The 18,619-nt window shown below is 39.2% G+C and overlaps 1 protein-coding gene across 3 annotated transcripts in view; it reads right to left on the bottom strand.

Annotated features, from left to right (window-relative positions):
- The window catches only part of PTPN14 (protein tyrosine phosphatase non-receptor type 14), a 103,075-nt gene that overhangs the window by 60,986 nt on the left and 23,470 nt on the right, over positions 1–18,619 (bottom strand). For all 3 annotated transcript variants that reach the window (XM_031595714.2, XM_090135051.1, XM_090135050.1), the window contains exon 2: positions 4,910–5,221. In XM_031595714.2, coding sequence (XP_031451574.1) covers positions 4,910–5,083 — 174 coding nt within the window. In that variant the 5' untranslated portion in view covers positions 5,084–5,221. The remainder of the gene's footprint in view (positions 1–4,909; positions 5,222–18,619) is intronic.

Genomic DNA, 18,619 nt, shown 5'->3' with positions numbered 1-18,619 from the left:
AAGCAGCTGGCAAATTGCAAAAGCTGGTCTACTTGTCCATCTGTGAAAAGTAAACCATTGGTTTTCCAGTTTTCATGGAAAAAAAGTGTCTACACCTACTTGTGGCAGGCCCCAAATTAACACAGGTTGCTCTAGCAAGTAAGATCAGCAAAGTGGCATAAAAAATAAATGATGCCTTCACTTCTAAAAAGACATACATCTTCTAGTCAGGGTTGAGAGATGGGCAAAGATGTACTTTTTGTAACACTAAATCAGTTTATGGACAAAGAGCTCCAGTTGCTGGTGCTTTTGGTCTATCCAGAAATCCAGAAATGAATGAAGAGTATGAAAAGAGTTTGCAAGTTTTTTTTTTTTCAAGGCTTGGGCATTATCCTTGCCTACCAGGCACCACTTCATCAGTGGTACAAGGTACCCACACAGATACTGCGGTGCGAAGACAAGAACCTGTGAATCCCAAGTGTGCTACGTGAAGAGGTGATACGGTAATACAAAAAACTGGACACAAAAGCTGTGTGAATAGTTTCTCTAAAAAAAAAAAAAAAGAAAAAAAAAAAAAAGGAGATGTTTTTCCTGCTGGGTCATTTTTTACTTGGACTTAGCCATAGTCCTAAGTCCAGAGCTATGCTTGTCTTTTTGTCAGGCAAAACCAGCAGAATTGTCAACACCACCAGACTACTTGCACTCACTAAACCAGCAAATCTCACTCACAAGAATCCAGTGAGACAGGCTCAGTGTTTATTAAAGCATCTGGTTAAGTGGCCAACTAAATATTTATCCTCAGGGAAGAGGCAGAGTTCCAGCTCCTCCGGGTGAAAGCATTAAGCTCTGCAGTCCTGGGGCTCTCACTCAACCAGCTGTTCCTAGAAGGTCTCTGATCTAAACACTGCTTGAACTCAGCCCTAGCACAGTTGGAGAGAAAAGTCCAACCAAGTCAACTGTGAAGACAAATCAGAAGTTGAGCAGGAGTCTCCAGTTGTATTCAACAAGAAAGGAGCATCTTTTAGGAAAAAAAAAAGAAAGAAAAAGAAAAGCAGAAAATTGCCACCCCTGTGGAGCAGTTCACCACTCTTTCTTTGGCTGAGTTTTGGAACACTGCAGTGCTGGAGGTACCACTATGGAGTTGAACTTCAATAAGTAAGTTTGGTTAGAAAGGACCTTGCCCAACACCCTTTGCCTTGCCCTCAAAATAAAACCTCCACAAAACAATACAAATTACTACAAAACATCCTAAGATCTGTAAACTTATTTTTTAAAGTTAATAAAGAGAACAACAGGAAGAAACAGACATGAAATCTCACAACAGAGTTGTACAGATTAGTTTGCTATTTCAAGTAAGTTCACTTAGTCTCACTTGAAGGAAAAATGCTACTGTACTGAAAAAAACTTTTTATAGTCTGTGCAGATCCGTGCAAAATTATAAGAGGATGCTTCTGACTTCATCCTCCTCCTCTTTGCCCTTCCTCTCCAGTCTTCTTACTCATTTTTACATAATGTTAAGCTTATGAGCTCAGTTCATTGGGACTGGTAACTGTTCAGATACATAGACTGATGCTTTGTCAAGAACTTCGCTGAAAGGGATAAGAACAGATTTTACACTAGTTACATGGCTACACTTTCTACTGACCTATTCCTGAACCCTGACTCAGTCAGGGAGTGAGCTGCATTCCCCAGAGATCAAACAGAAATATGCATAATCCATTAGATACTGTTTTTCAGTTGTGTGTGGTGTAATGATTGACAGTTCTTTGCTACAGTTTTGCTTTTTGGCAGAAGCTTCAAACAGGTTTTTTTTGTTTGTTTGTTTGCTTCTAAAAAACAGCTCGACAGAAAAATGTATATATTCCTAGCACTGCAGTAAATGTTGGGGTACACCTGGGATCTATTTAAAGATAAGAACAAATGAAGGCATTGAACAAAAGTTGTACTTTATTTTTAAAAGAACAGACATTTTCACCTGGGACTGCATGGAGGAGACTTGAAACAGGATGTTAGCTGTTCTGTGCACATGGGATTTAATAAAGTTTGGTTTTTCTTTACTTGTACATCACAGAAGTCTTTTGCTTCATTTTGGAGAATTCATGAAGCCTCTCTCCAACATGGATTCTTGCAAAACTGCTTTTCTTCCTCAACCAATACACTTAGTGTGGTCTCCCCATTCTATTCAGCTATCAAGTTGTGGGAATCTTATACATTAAGCTTTGTCAAAATATCGTTGACCTTTCTGTGAATTTTGATTGGTCAGTGACTGGAAAATTATGAAAACTCTAAAGAGGGAACAGGACTGTCACAAAAATTATTGCATTAGCCTTCTTTCCTCTGTAAGCCATGTCATGAAGACTAGAGGGTCCAAATAAGAATTGAATTTAAGGCCAGAAAGGTCAGCACACATTAACAAGCATCTCAGAGCTTGCTAGTTCCAAAGATTTCTTACATGAGGAGCAAAGAGGATGACGGCACACCTAAGGGTTTGAAGATGCAAATAATTCTCTTCTCTCCTAAACAAGAAGGAGTGGATGCTACTAGAATCAATCAGAAGGGGAAAATATAGAAAAGAGACTCAAGAATACTTCTGTTAAAATATGCTGTACTGTTGAAATCTGAACTTTACAAAATTGGTTCAATACTGCCAAAACTTTGTTAAGAAAAAAAAAGTGGAGAGGGTGATGAAAGAAGGGAAAAGTGTTCCAACAACATCAAAGCATTCTCTCCTGTGTTGTTAAAATATTTTTTCATCTTAAAACACAAACTCTTTGTGCTGAGATTTCTTTTTGCATGACACAAACAATTTTGAAAATGAAAGAAAACACCAAAGCAATACAAAGCCCCCGTGAAACTGAACACTGCCCAAAACAACTTCCTTTGCTACTCTACTGTCTGATCTTTTTTTCTGGAAAATTTTGAAACTTCAGGCTTCAGTCCAAAGTGGAACAAAACATATTCTGAAATCACAATATGCTTTGTGAAGAAGAATGCTAACCCACTGATAAAGCTATTGTTCACAAAGGCAGGTGGATTTGTACAGAAAGAATCTTTAGGCCCCACACTGCGCCAACTTGATAAACCACAAGGAATACAAGGAGAATCACTTCATTCTTTTCACTCCTCTCTGCACTGGAAGGAAAAGGAAATACCTAGCCTCTGTAGAGACACTCCAAAGTGTCCCCAACAAGAAAAAGAAATCATTTTCGATTACCGGGAACTCCTCATATCTATAAGGTTGGGGTAGTAGAGATGCTTCTATATGTTTAAAAATACAATTATAAAAAAACACCACACCATCTTCTGACTCTGCCCTATTCCTGCTGGCACATTCCTCTGTCTATTCTACAGAAAGACACAGTAAGATTCTTCTCTCACTCTTTATCATTGCTGATCTGCAAAATGAGTGTTTGTTTAGCTCTCATCTGCATCAGCTATTTGTATGCTACCTTCCAGTTGCCACCATTACAAAGGGACCTAAATGTAAGTCACTATAAGATCCAGCAGAACAGTCAGACAATATGAAGCAGTTCTGAGGCAATGATTTTCAATTTGTGGTTTGCAAAAGCCTGTAAGCACGCAGGATACATAAGGAGTCCACAGAATTTAAGATAAGACAGTTCATTTGTGCCACACATTGGAGGGAGCTTTCTCTCCAAAGGGCTTGACACTTAACAGACAAACTCTACAGCAAGAGCTGGAAAATAAATGATTTTGGTCTTTAATAAGATAAGTCTGGGTCTCTAAACTTTTCTGTAAGTATTGCAAATGAGAGAAATCCTTTCAGATACCAAGTATTTCAGTTTAACAAAAGAAAGAAAAAACCCAACCTCAAATTTTACTAGCTGTTCAGCCTGCTAGAACAATAGCTGTCTATTGTAATAAGTCAGTAATAAGAATATATTTGTATCAAGGTATATATTTGAAAGCCAGAGGGCTCATTCTCACTGATGTAATTCAACCTACCATGTCAGTGAAATTAGGGTTTCACTCAGATAAACATTACTGCAACTTGGCATATCAGCATCTTGATTCAGAAAGTAACACCCATCATTTTCTAAGAAAAGAAGAAACTTCATCCTCATACTTCGAAGAGCTCCCAAAGCTACAATGAAAGAGCAATAGCACAGCACTCTGGGTGCTGCTTTATCTTCAGTTTTCACACAACCAGAAGATGTTTGTCTGAGTTCCAGCTGTCAATCATACCTGGCCAGCTCTAAAAGTAACACAACTCAAATGAACAAAGACTGCCTGAACTAAATGACATAATAGCTTAGGTTGGAAGGACCTTAAAGATCACCCAGTTCCAGCCCCACTTACAACAGGCAGGGCTGCCACCCACCAGGTCGGGCTGCCCTGGGCCCAAGTCAAGCTGGCCTTGAACCTCCAGGAATAGGACATCCACAGCTTCTCTGTGCCAGTGTCTCACCACCCTCTAAGTAAAAAAATTTCACCTAATATCTAACCTAAATCTCCCCTCTTTTACTTTAAAACCATTTCCCCTTGTCCTATCACTATCAGACTGTGCAAGAAGTTGGTTTATATAAGCTCTTCTTAAGTACTGGAAGGCCACAATGAGGTGTCCCCAGAGCCTTCTCTTTTCCAGGCTGAACAAGCCCAGCTCCCTCAGCCTGTCTTCATAGGAAAGGTGCTCCAACCCTGTGATCATCTTCATGGCCCTCCTCCAGACCTGTTCCAACAACTCCACATCTTTTTCGTGCTGGGGGCCCCCACTCCTGGACGCAGTACTCCAGATGGGGCCTCACAAGGGCAAAGCAGAGGGGTACAATTCCTTCCCTCATTCTGCATCTTGTGATGCAGCCCAGGATACAGCTGGCTTTCTGGGCTGCAAGTGCACACTGCTGGCTCACATCTACTAAAAATGTGTCAAGTTATAAAGTGACAGATGGCCTTTCTTGGTTACTCTTACCTCACGTAATTCCAGCCTCTGAGCAACAGCTTCCAAGCACTCCTGCCCTGTGCTCTCCACGGAGAGTGTGCATTCGATGACATTGCTGTCCAGCAGACGGATCCGTGTCACAAAGCAGTTCTTGCTCAAGACATTGTAGCGTCTGGTCCGTCGTAGTTTCAGCCCGAAAGGCATGGCTGTTCTCTCTTCCCTTTACTCTTCTAAGAGTATCAGCACACTTGTCCACTTGCCTTGAAGGCCTCTTCAATTGGCACTACTCTCCTCCAAAAATGGAGGTGGCTGTCCATTCCCAGGGCAGGCTCCAAGGAATTCCTGTGAAATACATACAAATAAATGGAGTTAGGTGTGAAATATGATGTTCCCAAAGATCAGTGGAACAAAACACTGATTGAGCGAAAACAGTCACATTCAAACCCTTAAACAAACACCTCTACTCATATGACTGTCAGGCAATCACATCACCCAAAAGAACACATTCTACAATAAATCTTTCAAAAATTCTATCTTGGCACTGAATTTAAGGCATAAACTTAATTGCAAAGTCACTCTATGTGAAGCTCAATGAAAACTGCAACTCTACTGGGCATACAGAGGTGCTAACTTTCCCACCATTACCCCACCACAGGGGTCTATAACATAATCTCCAAGGTAGGTTTTTGATGTCCTCAGGCAAGCTCTGAAAGCTAGCTAAGTAGCTCAGGAAGAAAGGAATTTTAAAAGGAGTGAGAGTTTGAAAGAAGAAAGTCTGGCTGTAGTCAACAGGAAATGCATGTGCTCAGTACTTAAGAAATATCAGACCTCAAGCATGCATGTGAAAGGCAAGAAGCATTCAAGACTTTACAGAAAAGGTTCCTCTGAGGCAACTCCTGACATTTTCTTCCCTTCCAGTTGCAATGCAGTTCTGCATTTCACCCTTTCAGGTGGAATGAGTAACTGTCAGATGTCAGAGAGCAGAACAAAACCAAGTGGGAGAAAGAGAACACCTATCCTGGACATAATTCTTTGCTACTCCTCCTAAAATTTATCAAGGAGGCACACAACTGTTAAGCCAAAATACAAAGCAGACAAAAGAACTAAAGATACAGATTAATTACATCTAAAACACTATGATCTTTTTTATTTATTTTTTTCTTAATTTTAGATAGGATCAAATTCCATTTAAATCAAAACAAAGCATACGTACTGGCACAGCCAGACTGATCGTGTCATTTTCCACATGCAGGCAGGAATGAAATAAATGAAAAAAGAAAAACAACCACAGAAATTACTTGTTACCAAGCCTTCCTAGTAGTTTGAATATTCTGGAGAAAGAGATGGAGGAATGCTAACAATGGCACTTAGAAGTCCAGTTCTCTTAAATAACACTGAAAACAAAAACTAGCTCTCATTTCTTCTTAAGGGACACAAAAGAAAGCACTGCCAGCAGAGTATGCATCATTTAGCTGAATGTGACATTTCAAATAGATAGTACACTGCCCACATATATTGTCTGGCATAGAACTGGATGAATCAGTTTTTAATGAATGTAGTTGCTATGGAGATTATTAGAAGCAGCCCAATTGACTACAGTGATTATTGTTATACTCAAAACATAACTATCACATATGTGATCAAGAATACTTTCTAAAGTCAATATAACTTGTCATTTATTAGGGGGTCAGGGCAACACAATCCAAACCAAAGTCACATGCAGAGAAACACAAGCAACTCCTCATTATTTGGGTGTGCAAATTACTCTGGTAATTTGCTAGCTTTACCATAGAAACACCTACAGACTCTGAGAAAGGACGTGTACCATTTGACAGAGGTGCAAACAAATCAATCAGTTTAGCTGCTGTACTTTCTCATTTCTAACTTTTGTGAGTACAAACATTATTTAATATTTTCAAGATTGCATGAGAGAATTGTTATACCTTGCATCACTGTAATATCAGAAGCCATCAAACATTAATGAATTCATCCTCAAAACAATCTGATGAGGCAGGGACACATTAACTATGATTCAGAGAAGAGGAATTGAAACAAACATCAGCCAGCTTGTCCAAGATCACTGGGAGAACAGAGCAGATCTATATACTAAAAAGCAGGTCAGTCTATGCTTTAACCCCTAGCTAACTATTTGGCAGCTATTTTTCCCATGAATCTATCCAAAACCACAACATGAAGTTGAACAGTGGGAAGAATGAAAGGAAATTACAAAGAATTAAGGGTGTGGAGGACTATATATATCTTATCAAGAGCAGTATTTTTGTTCAGTCTGGCTTTGCAGATAATTTTAAGTGGGACACAGAGGGTTTTAGCTAGTCTTTTAAAAAAGTAAGATCATACTCCATAAAAATTAAACTATCCAACTTTTCAATGATCCACTGTCCCAGAAGACTTGCATACAGACAATCTGTTCCAGAATAAAACCACCAATTCCCACACAGTGAGAATGTTAATGGGACTACAAATTAATTGTTCTATCATCTGGTTTGCTTACGTAAATAAGGGCAATATTTCCTTCACTTTTCTAGAAGCAGTAAAGGAACAGGAATTTTTTCTCAAGTCTATCAAGGGCCAACCGCTGGCCTCACGTTCTCTGGATGCAGACATACAAATGGGTTAATGTCTTTGTGTTACACTTTGTATGATATGGTTCAGGTTACATTTTTATTTCACACAAATATACAAGAGAGCATGATGTCAGCTCTGCCATATGAAACATCACACTTGAGATGATGAGGCTGAAACAACATCAACTGGCTCAAATCAGACCAGCCTTTAACAACTGTTAATTCTGAATTCAATGCACATGTCTAACTTTCCCATTTATACACTTCCTGGATTTTGGACCACCTTTACACTTTGGTTTTCTGTAAGGCTGTCACTTTTAATGTTTCTGTTAAGCCTTCTAAGTAAGATCTCAAAGGCCCAGATCACTTGCAGATTCCTAAATCAAGCAGAGTATTATGCTTCATTATGTTTGTATAATTTCAAAAGCATCAGGACTCTCAATTTTCACTTGTAGAATTTTGTAGACAACTGAAAAAGGAGAAGGCTGGAAACAGAAGGGTTCTACTACGTGGAGTGCCGAGTTCTTCCACAAATAGAGCTCCTCACCTGAAAACTTGACAGAAAGTTGAGCAACAACCCATCACTCTTCTGAATGCAAAAGGGAGACAACTGTGCAAACTGAATTAACATCTGTACTATAGTCACGTTTCCAGGCACCACAGAGAGTCTGTGCCTTGCTCTCAGACATTCAGTGAAAATATGACTCTTGCTCAAAATCTGCGAGTTGATGGTAGGCAGTACTCTGGTAAGCAAGTAGGTCCATGAAGACAGCAGAGACATAACACCTGCTCCTGCCCATGGCAGAGAGTGAATTTTTAGGCAAAACACGGGTTCGGGAATGCAGTGACACACCTTTGCTCCATACGCACTTCCACGTCAGGCGCCATTTTGTCAGACTGTTCTGTGCCGCCGTCTGTCACGCAGCAGCAAAGCGTAATGGAATACTGGCGGGAAGGTTTAACCTCTACTGCCGTGCCATCAACATATGGTCAACATATGGCTCTGATGGCATGGGCCAACGTATTGGAAGAGGCATTACTTTCAGAGCAGCCCTCATATAAGTATTATCCTGTTTGAACAAACTAAAAAAAAAAAAAAAGACAAACGGACCAGCCCATTTGCTGGCATAAACACTTAAATCCTATTTCCTATACTGTTTGTTTGAAAAGGCCACGTGGATAAAGTTAACTGCTATGGAACATAGCAAAGATAAAGAATAAGACTTGACAGAATAAAAACCCAACTTTCAACCCACAATCACATTCCAAACATAACCTAAGTTCTCTTAACAGCTTTCACTAGAAAACAGCTAAAAGAGGGACTCTCAGTTAAACCACTGTTGTGACCACATGAAACAATTAGTACACAAAAATCAAGCCAACGTTTTATACCCTTTCCAAATCTGAAAAAATCAAACTAACCAGAACTACAAAAAACAACTCTTCCTCTGCTCTACCAACATCATCTGGAGCTGGCTGGAGTTTCTTAGTAGTAGTTTTTGCAAGGCAGACTGAAGGGACAAAGGAGAACAGCTGAGTATTTCACGAGGAAGAGGTCATGTGGCAGAAGATCCTTTGTGTGATGAAGGACACTGCTCCATTAGCACAGCATTCACTTGCTTCCTGGGATTTATTTAAAAACAAGAGAAAAGAAAGGCCAATAATAATTATAGGCCAATACAACTCTCAGCACATTTGCAAGCATGTGACTTGCTCCTCTATTCCAGTCTTCACATATAGGAGTTGAACTCAATAATCCTTATAGGTCCCTTTCAACTCGGGTTATTCAATGATTCTAAATAGTACTGTATGGCATTATTGTACGAAAGTTAAAAAAAATAATAATAAAACAGCATCTGATACAAAATGCACTTAAAGTAGAATGCATTCTCTCACTTCACTAGCTTCTGTACGCAATTTTTGAAACTCCAGGAAAAAAGCAATTAGTGTCAAACAGCAGCCTGTATTTACCAACAGCATCTGGCTCCCTTCCAGCATTCCTGGCCCAGAAGAGCAGCAGCACACCTCACACAGCTATGTAACCCTGGGCTGGGCATGAAACCGCAGCACTTGGTGTGCACTCATGTGGGGTGCAGCCTACGGTTTGAGGGAAGAATAAAAATAACAGTGTTAGGGAGACAGGAAGCGTGGCACAATCCATCTACATTTCACTGAGTTCCACCTAAGAGAGGACATCTCTACCTGTGAAACAGCCTCCACTCATAAGAAGCCTCTAGGCATCTAGCAATCACCTATATGCATCACGTGGGGTGGCCAAGAACTCCCCAAAGACATTTAAAGCAGAAGACAACAGCTAATGTTAATATCACTGTGTATCACCACATGCATCACAGGGCACCAATACACTGTGCACAAAGATGACTTCAGCATTTCTACTTTCCCACCTCCATTCCAAGTTTCCCTTCACAGTTTTCCATCAGATTCATCTACTGTACCAGATTCCTTGTATTTAAGTTACCGTGCATTTTCCCTGTGTCCTATGAGTCAGATTCTACTTTAACTACTACATTATCTAGAGTAGTTCAACTCTTGTTCAAGTAAAAAGAATAATTCTGATTCCAACCAAAGTTCTACCCTTGTTTGCTTCACTTTTGATGACATACCCGCATAAATGTCATTAGAGACATTCTTTTCATCCTATTCTCCTCTATTAGAGCAACTCTTCTGGTGTAAAAGCATCTTTCTTATGCAACCACCAAGCAGCTCCCTGGAAATTCAGTGGATCAAAGTCCATTAGGCAGACACATAATTACTCTTGTGTGTCTAGGGGAAGAAGTATCAAGTATTTTTGTGGACTTCACTATACCAGTGTCCAACAAATGGTTTCTATCACAGAAATGACATGAGCTTCCCAAACTGCAATCTACTGCTTTACCCATTACCTTCTCACTTTTTCCTCCAGAATACTCTCAACAAACAGGTCTTCCTAATGCAATTATAGATGATGGACACTTTACGAGTTACTTTAGGAAGTCAAGGCAGTAGCTGAACTGCATAAATGATCTGAATGACACATGGCTTGCCACTCCAGTAAGTGTTAATCTATAAGAAAACTTATAACGAAGCTGGAATTTTTACCACTCACAGATATGCCTTGTAGAACTTTGTTCATTAAAACAAAAGCAACAAAGTCCAACCCAAGCACACTCCAACCACTCCAGCTGCAGTTAATGTCACACTACACCTCTGTGCTATGGTGGGGTGCAGCTCCACAGGGCACAGCACTGAGCCACTCAGAAGAAAAGGGTAGTTTTCAGCTTGGTCAGTCAACTGAAATAGCTTATAGCTGACTGCAGCATGAGAAGGAATGTTATTTTATGTGCAATAGTGAGTTGATTCAAAGTGCACCACTTTTTTTTTTCTTTTTTTTTTTTTTCCTCCAAACTAAGCAGTTTATTCTAGAATTAAATTCCTGTTAGAACAGTGAAGATTGGAAAAAGGAGATGAAACACGTTTACTATACGGACAGATCACTCAGAGGAATTGCTGTGTTTTGATGCACCTTTCTATCAGACTGGTACTGTCCCTGAAGTACCATTTTTTAGAAAAAGCTCCTTAACTCTTACTACCTACATCCTAGCAATCAACAGTCAGGAAAAACTAACTACTGCTGGCAGAGTAAACTATTTAAATTATTTTCAACTGACTTGAAACTTATCAGAAACTTTGATTCTTGTTCCATATTTTATTGCAGTGGTAACATTTGGTAGCAATGTTTATGGCCACCACTCAATTCTTTCCAGCAGTCATCCTTGTGAAAAGCTTTCCACTCCTATGGGCTTACTAGGGCTACAGTGATTGTGAGAGATTACATTTCCTGCTAAATATGATTGATAGGCATGCAAAAAACTTTATAAAAACAGCAAAGGATATGCTTAATAAAAAACAGGAAAATTTCCTAGTGTGTTTCCATTATTCTCTCATGTTACAATGACAGAAGTAAAACCACAAATAAAAGTTTTAAATATACAATAAGACAAAGAACAGAAGCAGTAATTCCAGTAGGGCCAAGTAACTGAATCAGAATGGAGCAAAATTATGCACGCTAGTATATTCACACTAGTGAAACGTGCACTAGTTCAAACTGGGGCCAGGAGTTCAGTAACTTCAAACAACGCAATAAAACTTTGTTTGAAATAGCAAGAGAAAGCAAGCAAACACTTCAGACATCACTGGACTTGACAATCCAAGCGAGTCCCTCCCAGCTAAGGATGTTCTATGATTTTACAATCACCTATCCTTTTTGGTGAACACCAGTCAAAAATACCACTTTGAAGAGCTGGCTCTGGAGCCGTGCAGGCTCCATGTACTACCACCATGCCTCTGCATGCTGTGGCCTCCAGCATCCCCAGCTGTGGAATGAGCTCAGGGTTCTCTGTTCCCAGTACACCAGCAGTAAAGTGCAGGCATCAACTCAGCACCCTACTGACTCCCCATTTCTTCATCACGTCATGACCTGATTCTAAAGAAAGACAAAATACGGTTCTCTGCATGCACGTATTATCACTGTGATATTTCCTCTCCTTCTTTTCAACTGCTTTACACAAGCTGAGTTTCTACAGTTTATAATCAAGCAAAAGAAAAAGCGGCAGTAATGCCCGCATACTTCCCATTCTCCTTTGTTTTCCTTAGTATAAAAACTTGGAAAGTTACAAAGTCTTTTAACCGGGACAACTTGGGTTATAATTACGATTTTCCAAAAACGCATCAGACTTACCTCCAAGTTTTAAGAATGCAAGTCAAAAAGGCGCCTATCTAATATACTGAGATCACAACATATCAGGCTCTTTGGCTCATGAGGAAAGAAAATATTTTCTTAAAAACCTACACTGTAAAACCTAAAGGATCACATGTACAAACAGGGAGAGGGGAAAGATCAGCAAGAAACTCTCAACTTGCAACAAATCCAATGTAAACAGTGCAGTGGCCCCTCCAAACCACAAATCTGCACTTTCCTTGAGAGAAAGAGAACCAAAGCTCTGACATCGAGTTATCTGCAAGCTTACAGTAAGCATAAAGCTTTGTCCAGTTTCTTGAAGTTCAGAGTAGTCGTTTATTTCCCAAGAGAGGCTCAGCAAATCTCATTCCAGTGAGGAACTGGAATAATGTGAGGAGAGAAGTGTGGCTGCAGATAAGCAGCAAGAGCCAAGGGGTGGGGGAGTAAGAGGAAAGGGAGGAGAGGGACAGAGAAAGAGGAAAAATAATAATAATAATAAAATCATGTGCACTGTACATCCTAACCCACAAATAGGCACATTTAGTTACATAAGCAGATATTTGATGTCAGATCATAACATGAACTTTTGAACTTGCAAAGAAAAAAGCATCTCCACTACTCAATGTATTAAAATGTCAATGCTACAAAATGCTGAAAAAATTCCTTCAAGTTCTGTCAAAGAAGAATTATACTGTGGGCACATGCATGAAGAAATTAAATCTTATCTTCGCTGAATATAGGCCTTGATGTAAATCATGCAGCCAGAACCTATGAATAACAGCATTTGTTTCAACAGCAGAACAGAAAAACACCTCATCTGAAATACAGAGTAGCTGGCGGAAATGAGCTAACAGTACTTTTCTTTCTGTATTAAAGGATTATTTTCCAGTGCCCAGTGCGTGGGCTTTAACACTGGCCTGAAACAGACAGAATACTTAGGAGTAAGACTTATGGCCAAAATGAGAACTTTCTTTGAAATTACTGACTTTTCTGAGCAGCATCTCAGAATTAGAAGCCTCCAATGGGACCAGCCTCTGAGCAGCTCTCTGTGCTCCTCCTTCATCTCTGCTGAACATTGCAATGATAAACAGTAGATGAAAACAATTACCTGGGTATCACTGTGTTAGATGGCACACAGACATTAACACTAAGACATTAACAATAGATGTCATAAGTTTTTTCCCCTACTGCTTTAAACAGGGAAACTCACACACTTCAAATACCAGGCAAGCCTACCAATATGAACCCTTCACCACGTGTATGTTTTGCAAAAGCTTTCAAAGCACCTTGGGAGGAAGACTGTGACTTTACTTTCACAGTATTTCAGTAACCTGCTAACTGCATTTACAGCAGTAGGAATTGTACAAACAGTAATCTCATATTGTTTCATTGTTCAAAAGTGTATTTTTGTTGTTATAAACATTATAATAGATATATTTAGATTATTTCTTGTAACTTCCCTTTCATCATTAATTCTACTTAACACAACAGCTTTGCATAAAAAGCAAGTAAAGCTGTATTATCTTTAGAAAACAAAATACAAGTTGCAGCTTTATGTAAAACAATATGAAGTTTTAAAAACTATGGCTCAGCTTTTTGAAGCACAGTAACATTGCTTGGGCTAAGTATTTGCCCTTTACATATGATGATAACTTTATTTGGAATCATACTTCAAGTTTACATACTTGAAGCCTTTAATGAGATTAAAGCCTGTTTAACTTCCCCTAGAAAAGAAGGTAGCTGCTTTCGAACACACAAGGGAAAAATGTTCTGTAGAAACTTTTACTGGGTTATGAGCTAAAAAGAAATACTTAACATCTAATGTCACCTTATTTTGCTGCTCTTCTCAAGCAACTCAGAATTAAGACTAATTAGTCTGACTTTTAGTTCTCATATGAAAAATAGTAAAGTTACTCAAATTTAAGCTGCATGCTGTATGAATGACTTGGATCAAAACACAACTTGCACAAAATCAAAACATTTTCTGTATCAGTACAGGTGGGTGCACTTGTACATACGTATTCAAGTGGCACAAATCGGTCTTTGATCCACTGTAGCAGTCACTGAAGTGCTACTGAATGCAAGCAAAGAAAAATACTGCATTATTATGCAATTTTATTTTCCTATAAGTAGGTATGAGACCTAACCAGCAGAACAGAAGAAGGTGAAATCAATGAGGAAAAAAAAAAATGGTTGAACAAGCTTTCTGTACATACCCTGCTCTTGCTTGGTATCACATACTTGGACTTGCAAAAGCCTACTAAGACAAGGCATCCTGTCATTTACACTTGGCATTAACTGGAACTGTGGGAGAAGCATGAGTCGGAACACCCACCACCAAAACAAGTGGAGAAAGCCCATGTGATTACAGTCCTTCCTGTAACTCTGCCTCTGATTAGTGAATTGGAAGCACCTCATTTCTTTAACTTGAAGCCTGACACCCACATTCCTCTGCAGCTTATATGTGAAGGAGAACAGAGACAAGCACTTCCCACTTATGCCCAGTGAGCTGGCATTTCACCTGAGGCTTTGTTTACCGTTGAAGTTTACCATTTCCATTTTCTATCACAAGTCTCTGAGACAAATTTGCTGAGAATTAAATGGCCTTTTAAAAAAATGTATTTATATTTATATTTTTAAGAAATTATTAGCTGTGCTTTTGAAAGAGTTACTAAGAACCAAATGCTCACGGGGCAATTATTCACAGAATTCATACCAGGGATAAAGTGACAGATAAAGCCACCACAAAGACCATGCAGAGCAAGGAATGAGAAATTTCCACAAACTGTTGACAATCCCCATGAAGTGTGATTCAGCTCAGAGACAGCAGCAGCTCTGCTCTTCTCTCTAGATACCTACAGACAATGAAAACAGGAAATCTGACTCACAGAATGGTTTGGGACCCTTAAAGAATGGAAGAGTCCTTAAAGACTACCTTGTCCAACCCCCCTGACACAGGAAGGGCTGCCACTCAGCCCCAATCCAATCTGGCCCTGAATGCCTCCAGAGACAGCTTCTCTGGGCAGCCTGTTCCAACACCTCAGTAGCCTCAAAGAGAATAATTTCTCCCTCACTTTTAATAAAAGCTGCATTTACCCACCTTAGTTTAAAAGCATTACCATTTGTTCTACCAAGACTTTCAGTTCTCCGTTTCCAAATTATATTAGATCTACGTAAGAAAGAAAAGAACAAGAGTCCTCCTCCATCGTGACAATGTTAGAGCATTCCCCTTTGGCTAATGTAAGCCAGCCTAGCACAGATACTGTCCAGCCTACAGCATAAGGACCATCTGCACAAGACTGATATGGGAGGCAGAAGAGCAACAAAGCTCTGCTGCAGCTCACACTGAGGGCAGAGGATTGCTGGAAAGAGACTGAAGTGCCCATGAAAGAAAGCACAGCTTGTGTCTCCCCAGCCACCCCCGCACTGCTGAATGCAGGGTAGTCAGTCCAAAAGTATTTTCAGTGCCTAAATATAACGCAGGCATTCACAGAGCATAAATAGGAGAATCCCGTTGAAGGGCTATCTTCAAAACAACAGACTCAAGTTCAAAGTCGTATACTGGCATGCTCAATTCAAGACATCCTTGCAAGAAAATAATGAATTTATTGTTAATGTACCCATCTATTTTTTATAAAGTTTCTGGAAGCAAAGAACATGAAGTATCCTTAAAGAACTACTATTCTTGTGCTTCTCATCAGTCTGAACCCGATTCAATGCAACACTGTCACATCCTTATGGGAGACCATAACACCAGCTTTCATTGGTTTGGGGGTATGTACTTAATGGCTGCATTTCTGCAGTCTTTTTCCTAAAATTTGATATATAAACTTGTCAGTGTAAAATACATCTGGCCCTTAATAATACATTTTATGCCAAAAATAACATAAATCTGTTAAAAGCACAAAGCCTAGAATTGAAATGTTTATTAAAAAAAAAAAAATTACACCTTCAAGAAAGAGGGAGGAAAAAAATACGGAGTTTTGAAGAAAAGTTAGCAGATTTTTAAAAAAGGCAATAACAAAACAAACCAAAAACAAACAGAAAAGCCACACACACAGAAGACTACGAAACAATCCCAGAAGAAAATTTAAAAGACATCACAAGAATCCTGTTTCTTATCTTGACCTTCCTACTCCATCAGGTGTTCTGATAAAGGAAACCCAAAATTACAGATTTCTGAGGAGCATCAAACATTGTGCTATGAAAGGACGTGTTCCTTTTTCTGTCTCCTTTATCTCGTTAGAATCCTTTATCCCTGCTCCTGCAGGACACAAACTGAACTCTTAAAAAAAGCAGGCATTTTGAGTCCTTCCTGAAGCGAGTCTGTGCCAGCCTGGAAGATGCAGCATCCCTCACTAGCTACTTGTAACAGATGAATTGCAAAATCCTGCATTCCTAGCTCTAAGCACTTGAGTAAAGCAGTCAGGAAGTGGTAGCATGATTTAGGCACTGGAAGATGTATGTTCTGACACAGACAAGGGCAGCACAAATCTTTTACCATATTCTCACAAATGGAAATAAATAAAGGCAGCCAGAGGACCAAATCCACATTGCACAATCCTTCCTCAGGCAACCAGGCTAAGTAATTGTTTGCTGCTTAGTAGGACTCAAACAGCAACCCTATCCTTGCCATGAAAGGATATGAAAGTATTTTATGAAAGTATTCAGTTTTGAAAGAAAAGCTTTTTTTTCCCCCCTGTGAATCACAGCAGATATTGTTTGCTGAGGAGGAAAAATACCCAGGACTTTGCCTGGCATAACATAGAGAAGGAGCAGGGAAAAAGAAAATTGGATGTCAGAGATAACCAAAGAATTCAGAGATAGGAATTTCTTCTGCGCAGATAGGAAAGAGCAAAAAACTTTTAAACATCTCATTTGTACTCTGAAGAAGTAAAATAGTGAGGAGCTTGAATTGCATGTCAGATTCTTCTTCTTAACCCTTTTGCCTATTCAAGCTGCATTTTTTTCCTCGCTCACCTTCTCTTTTTTTCTTTTTTTTTTGGTACAATTAGTAAAAAGCAGCCTCAATTCATCCAATTTGTCTTCTAACAATAAAAAACAAAAAAGCCCAAAATCTGAGACTTGTATCACCAATACGAAAACAAAGCTACGCCTCAACCTAATTTATCTTCTGGCTCCTTAAATACAGAGGTCCAACATAACTCATTATCCATTTTCAAGAGTTAGACAAATCCATTTACAAGGGCTATTATTCAGAGACTGAGTGCAGTTATGCCATTTCATGACAATAACTTTACATTAGCATACTGCTACTATCACCTCCTTCAAGCTCAGTTCTGTTCCTCCAGTACCTCACAGAAGTGAGAAGGATGTATTTGTGTAGAGATGGGAAAAATATTACAGTATTTTCAATAAGTTCATAGGGTAAAGAAGTTGGAATCAAGTCCGCCTGCCACAGTTGATGCCAAATAGTCTCCTGATTTCTCATTTGTTTCTCCATGGATGTTTCATGCATCTTGGGGATTTTAGAAAACAAAGGGAACTATTTTTATAGCCAAAAAACAGTAATATATTACATAGCTTCATACCAATACAGCATTTTCAATGGTCATAGCCCCAATATCAGTGGGGTCTTAAACACGAGAAAAGATTGTGTGAGATCTTGAGAACTGAAGAGAGATTTTCAGGCAAGGACGCCTATGTTAAAAAGCGATCCATGTAATTAAGAAGGTTTGAATACTCTCTTTCAGCTGAGAAAAAAAAGACAAGAATGACAATAAAAATTTCTCAAATGGTATTAAAATTACATGCCCTTGCAGCATTCCATTTATAGCTAGCTCCCCTAGATAGGGTGGTACCCTGAATACTGCACAATGAAAACAGAGGAAGAGGCTGGTTATAGACATAAGTATAAACCCACTTTTATAAGTATTGTTTTCTTTCCACAGAAGGAAGAGTGAAATTCTCCATGTAACATTTTATTCTGTAAATGAAGAATACTGCTTACAGGCTTCCTGTAGTGGAATGCACGTTTCTTTTCCATAAGCACTTTAAACTGCCAAGTTTAAACAGAGAAAAATATTACATGTAGCCATGGATATCTAAATTTAGAAAGACAAACAGTTCTCCTGCTGCGAGGTGGGGGTAGGATGGTAAGAAAAGAATTATTATTACAAATCATACAGAAAGGAACTGTGACAGTACATGACGTGCACAGGAGGTAAGGACTAAGTCAAGCAAGTGCCCATGGGGGAAACTAGGCTTCTGTAAGTGCTGCATCTGAAATACAACTTAACTACTAAAACATCACATCTTATGGTCAGCTTTATTTTCTTTTTAGCTGAAAAGCTTTGAGAAGGATAACAGCACCACCAGAGTCTTTGTAGCCACTTTCAAGTTCAATGTCATAAGCACAGACTGGCATTATAATGTCTGCATATAAGTTAGATATCT

The sequence above is a fragment of the Phasianus colchicus genome, chromosome 2 (genome assembly GCF_987193195.1).
Source record: "Phasianus colchicus chromosome 2, bPhaCol1.hap1.1, whole genome shotgun sequence".
In the NCBI taxonomy this organism is placed as follows: domain Eukaryota; kingdom Metazoa; phylum Chordata; class Aves; order Galliformes; family Phasianidae; genus Phasianus; species Phasianus colchicus.
Note: the sequence above shows the minus strand (reverse complement) of the source record. Positions and strands in the feature narration are given on the sequence as shown.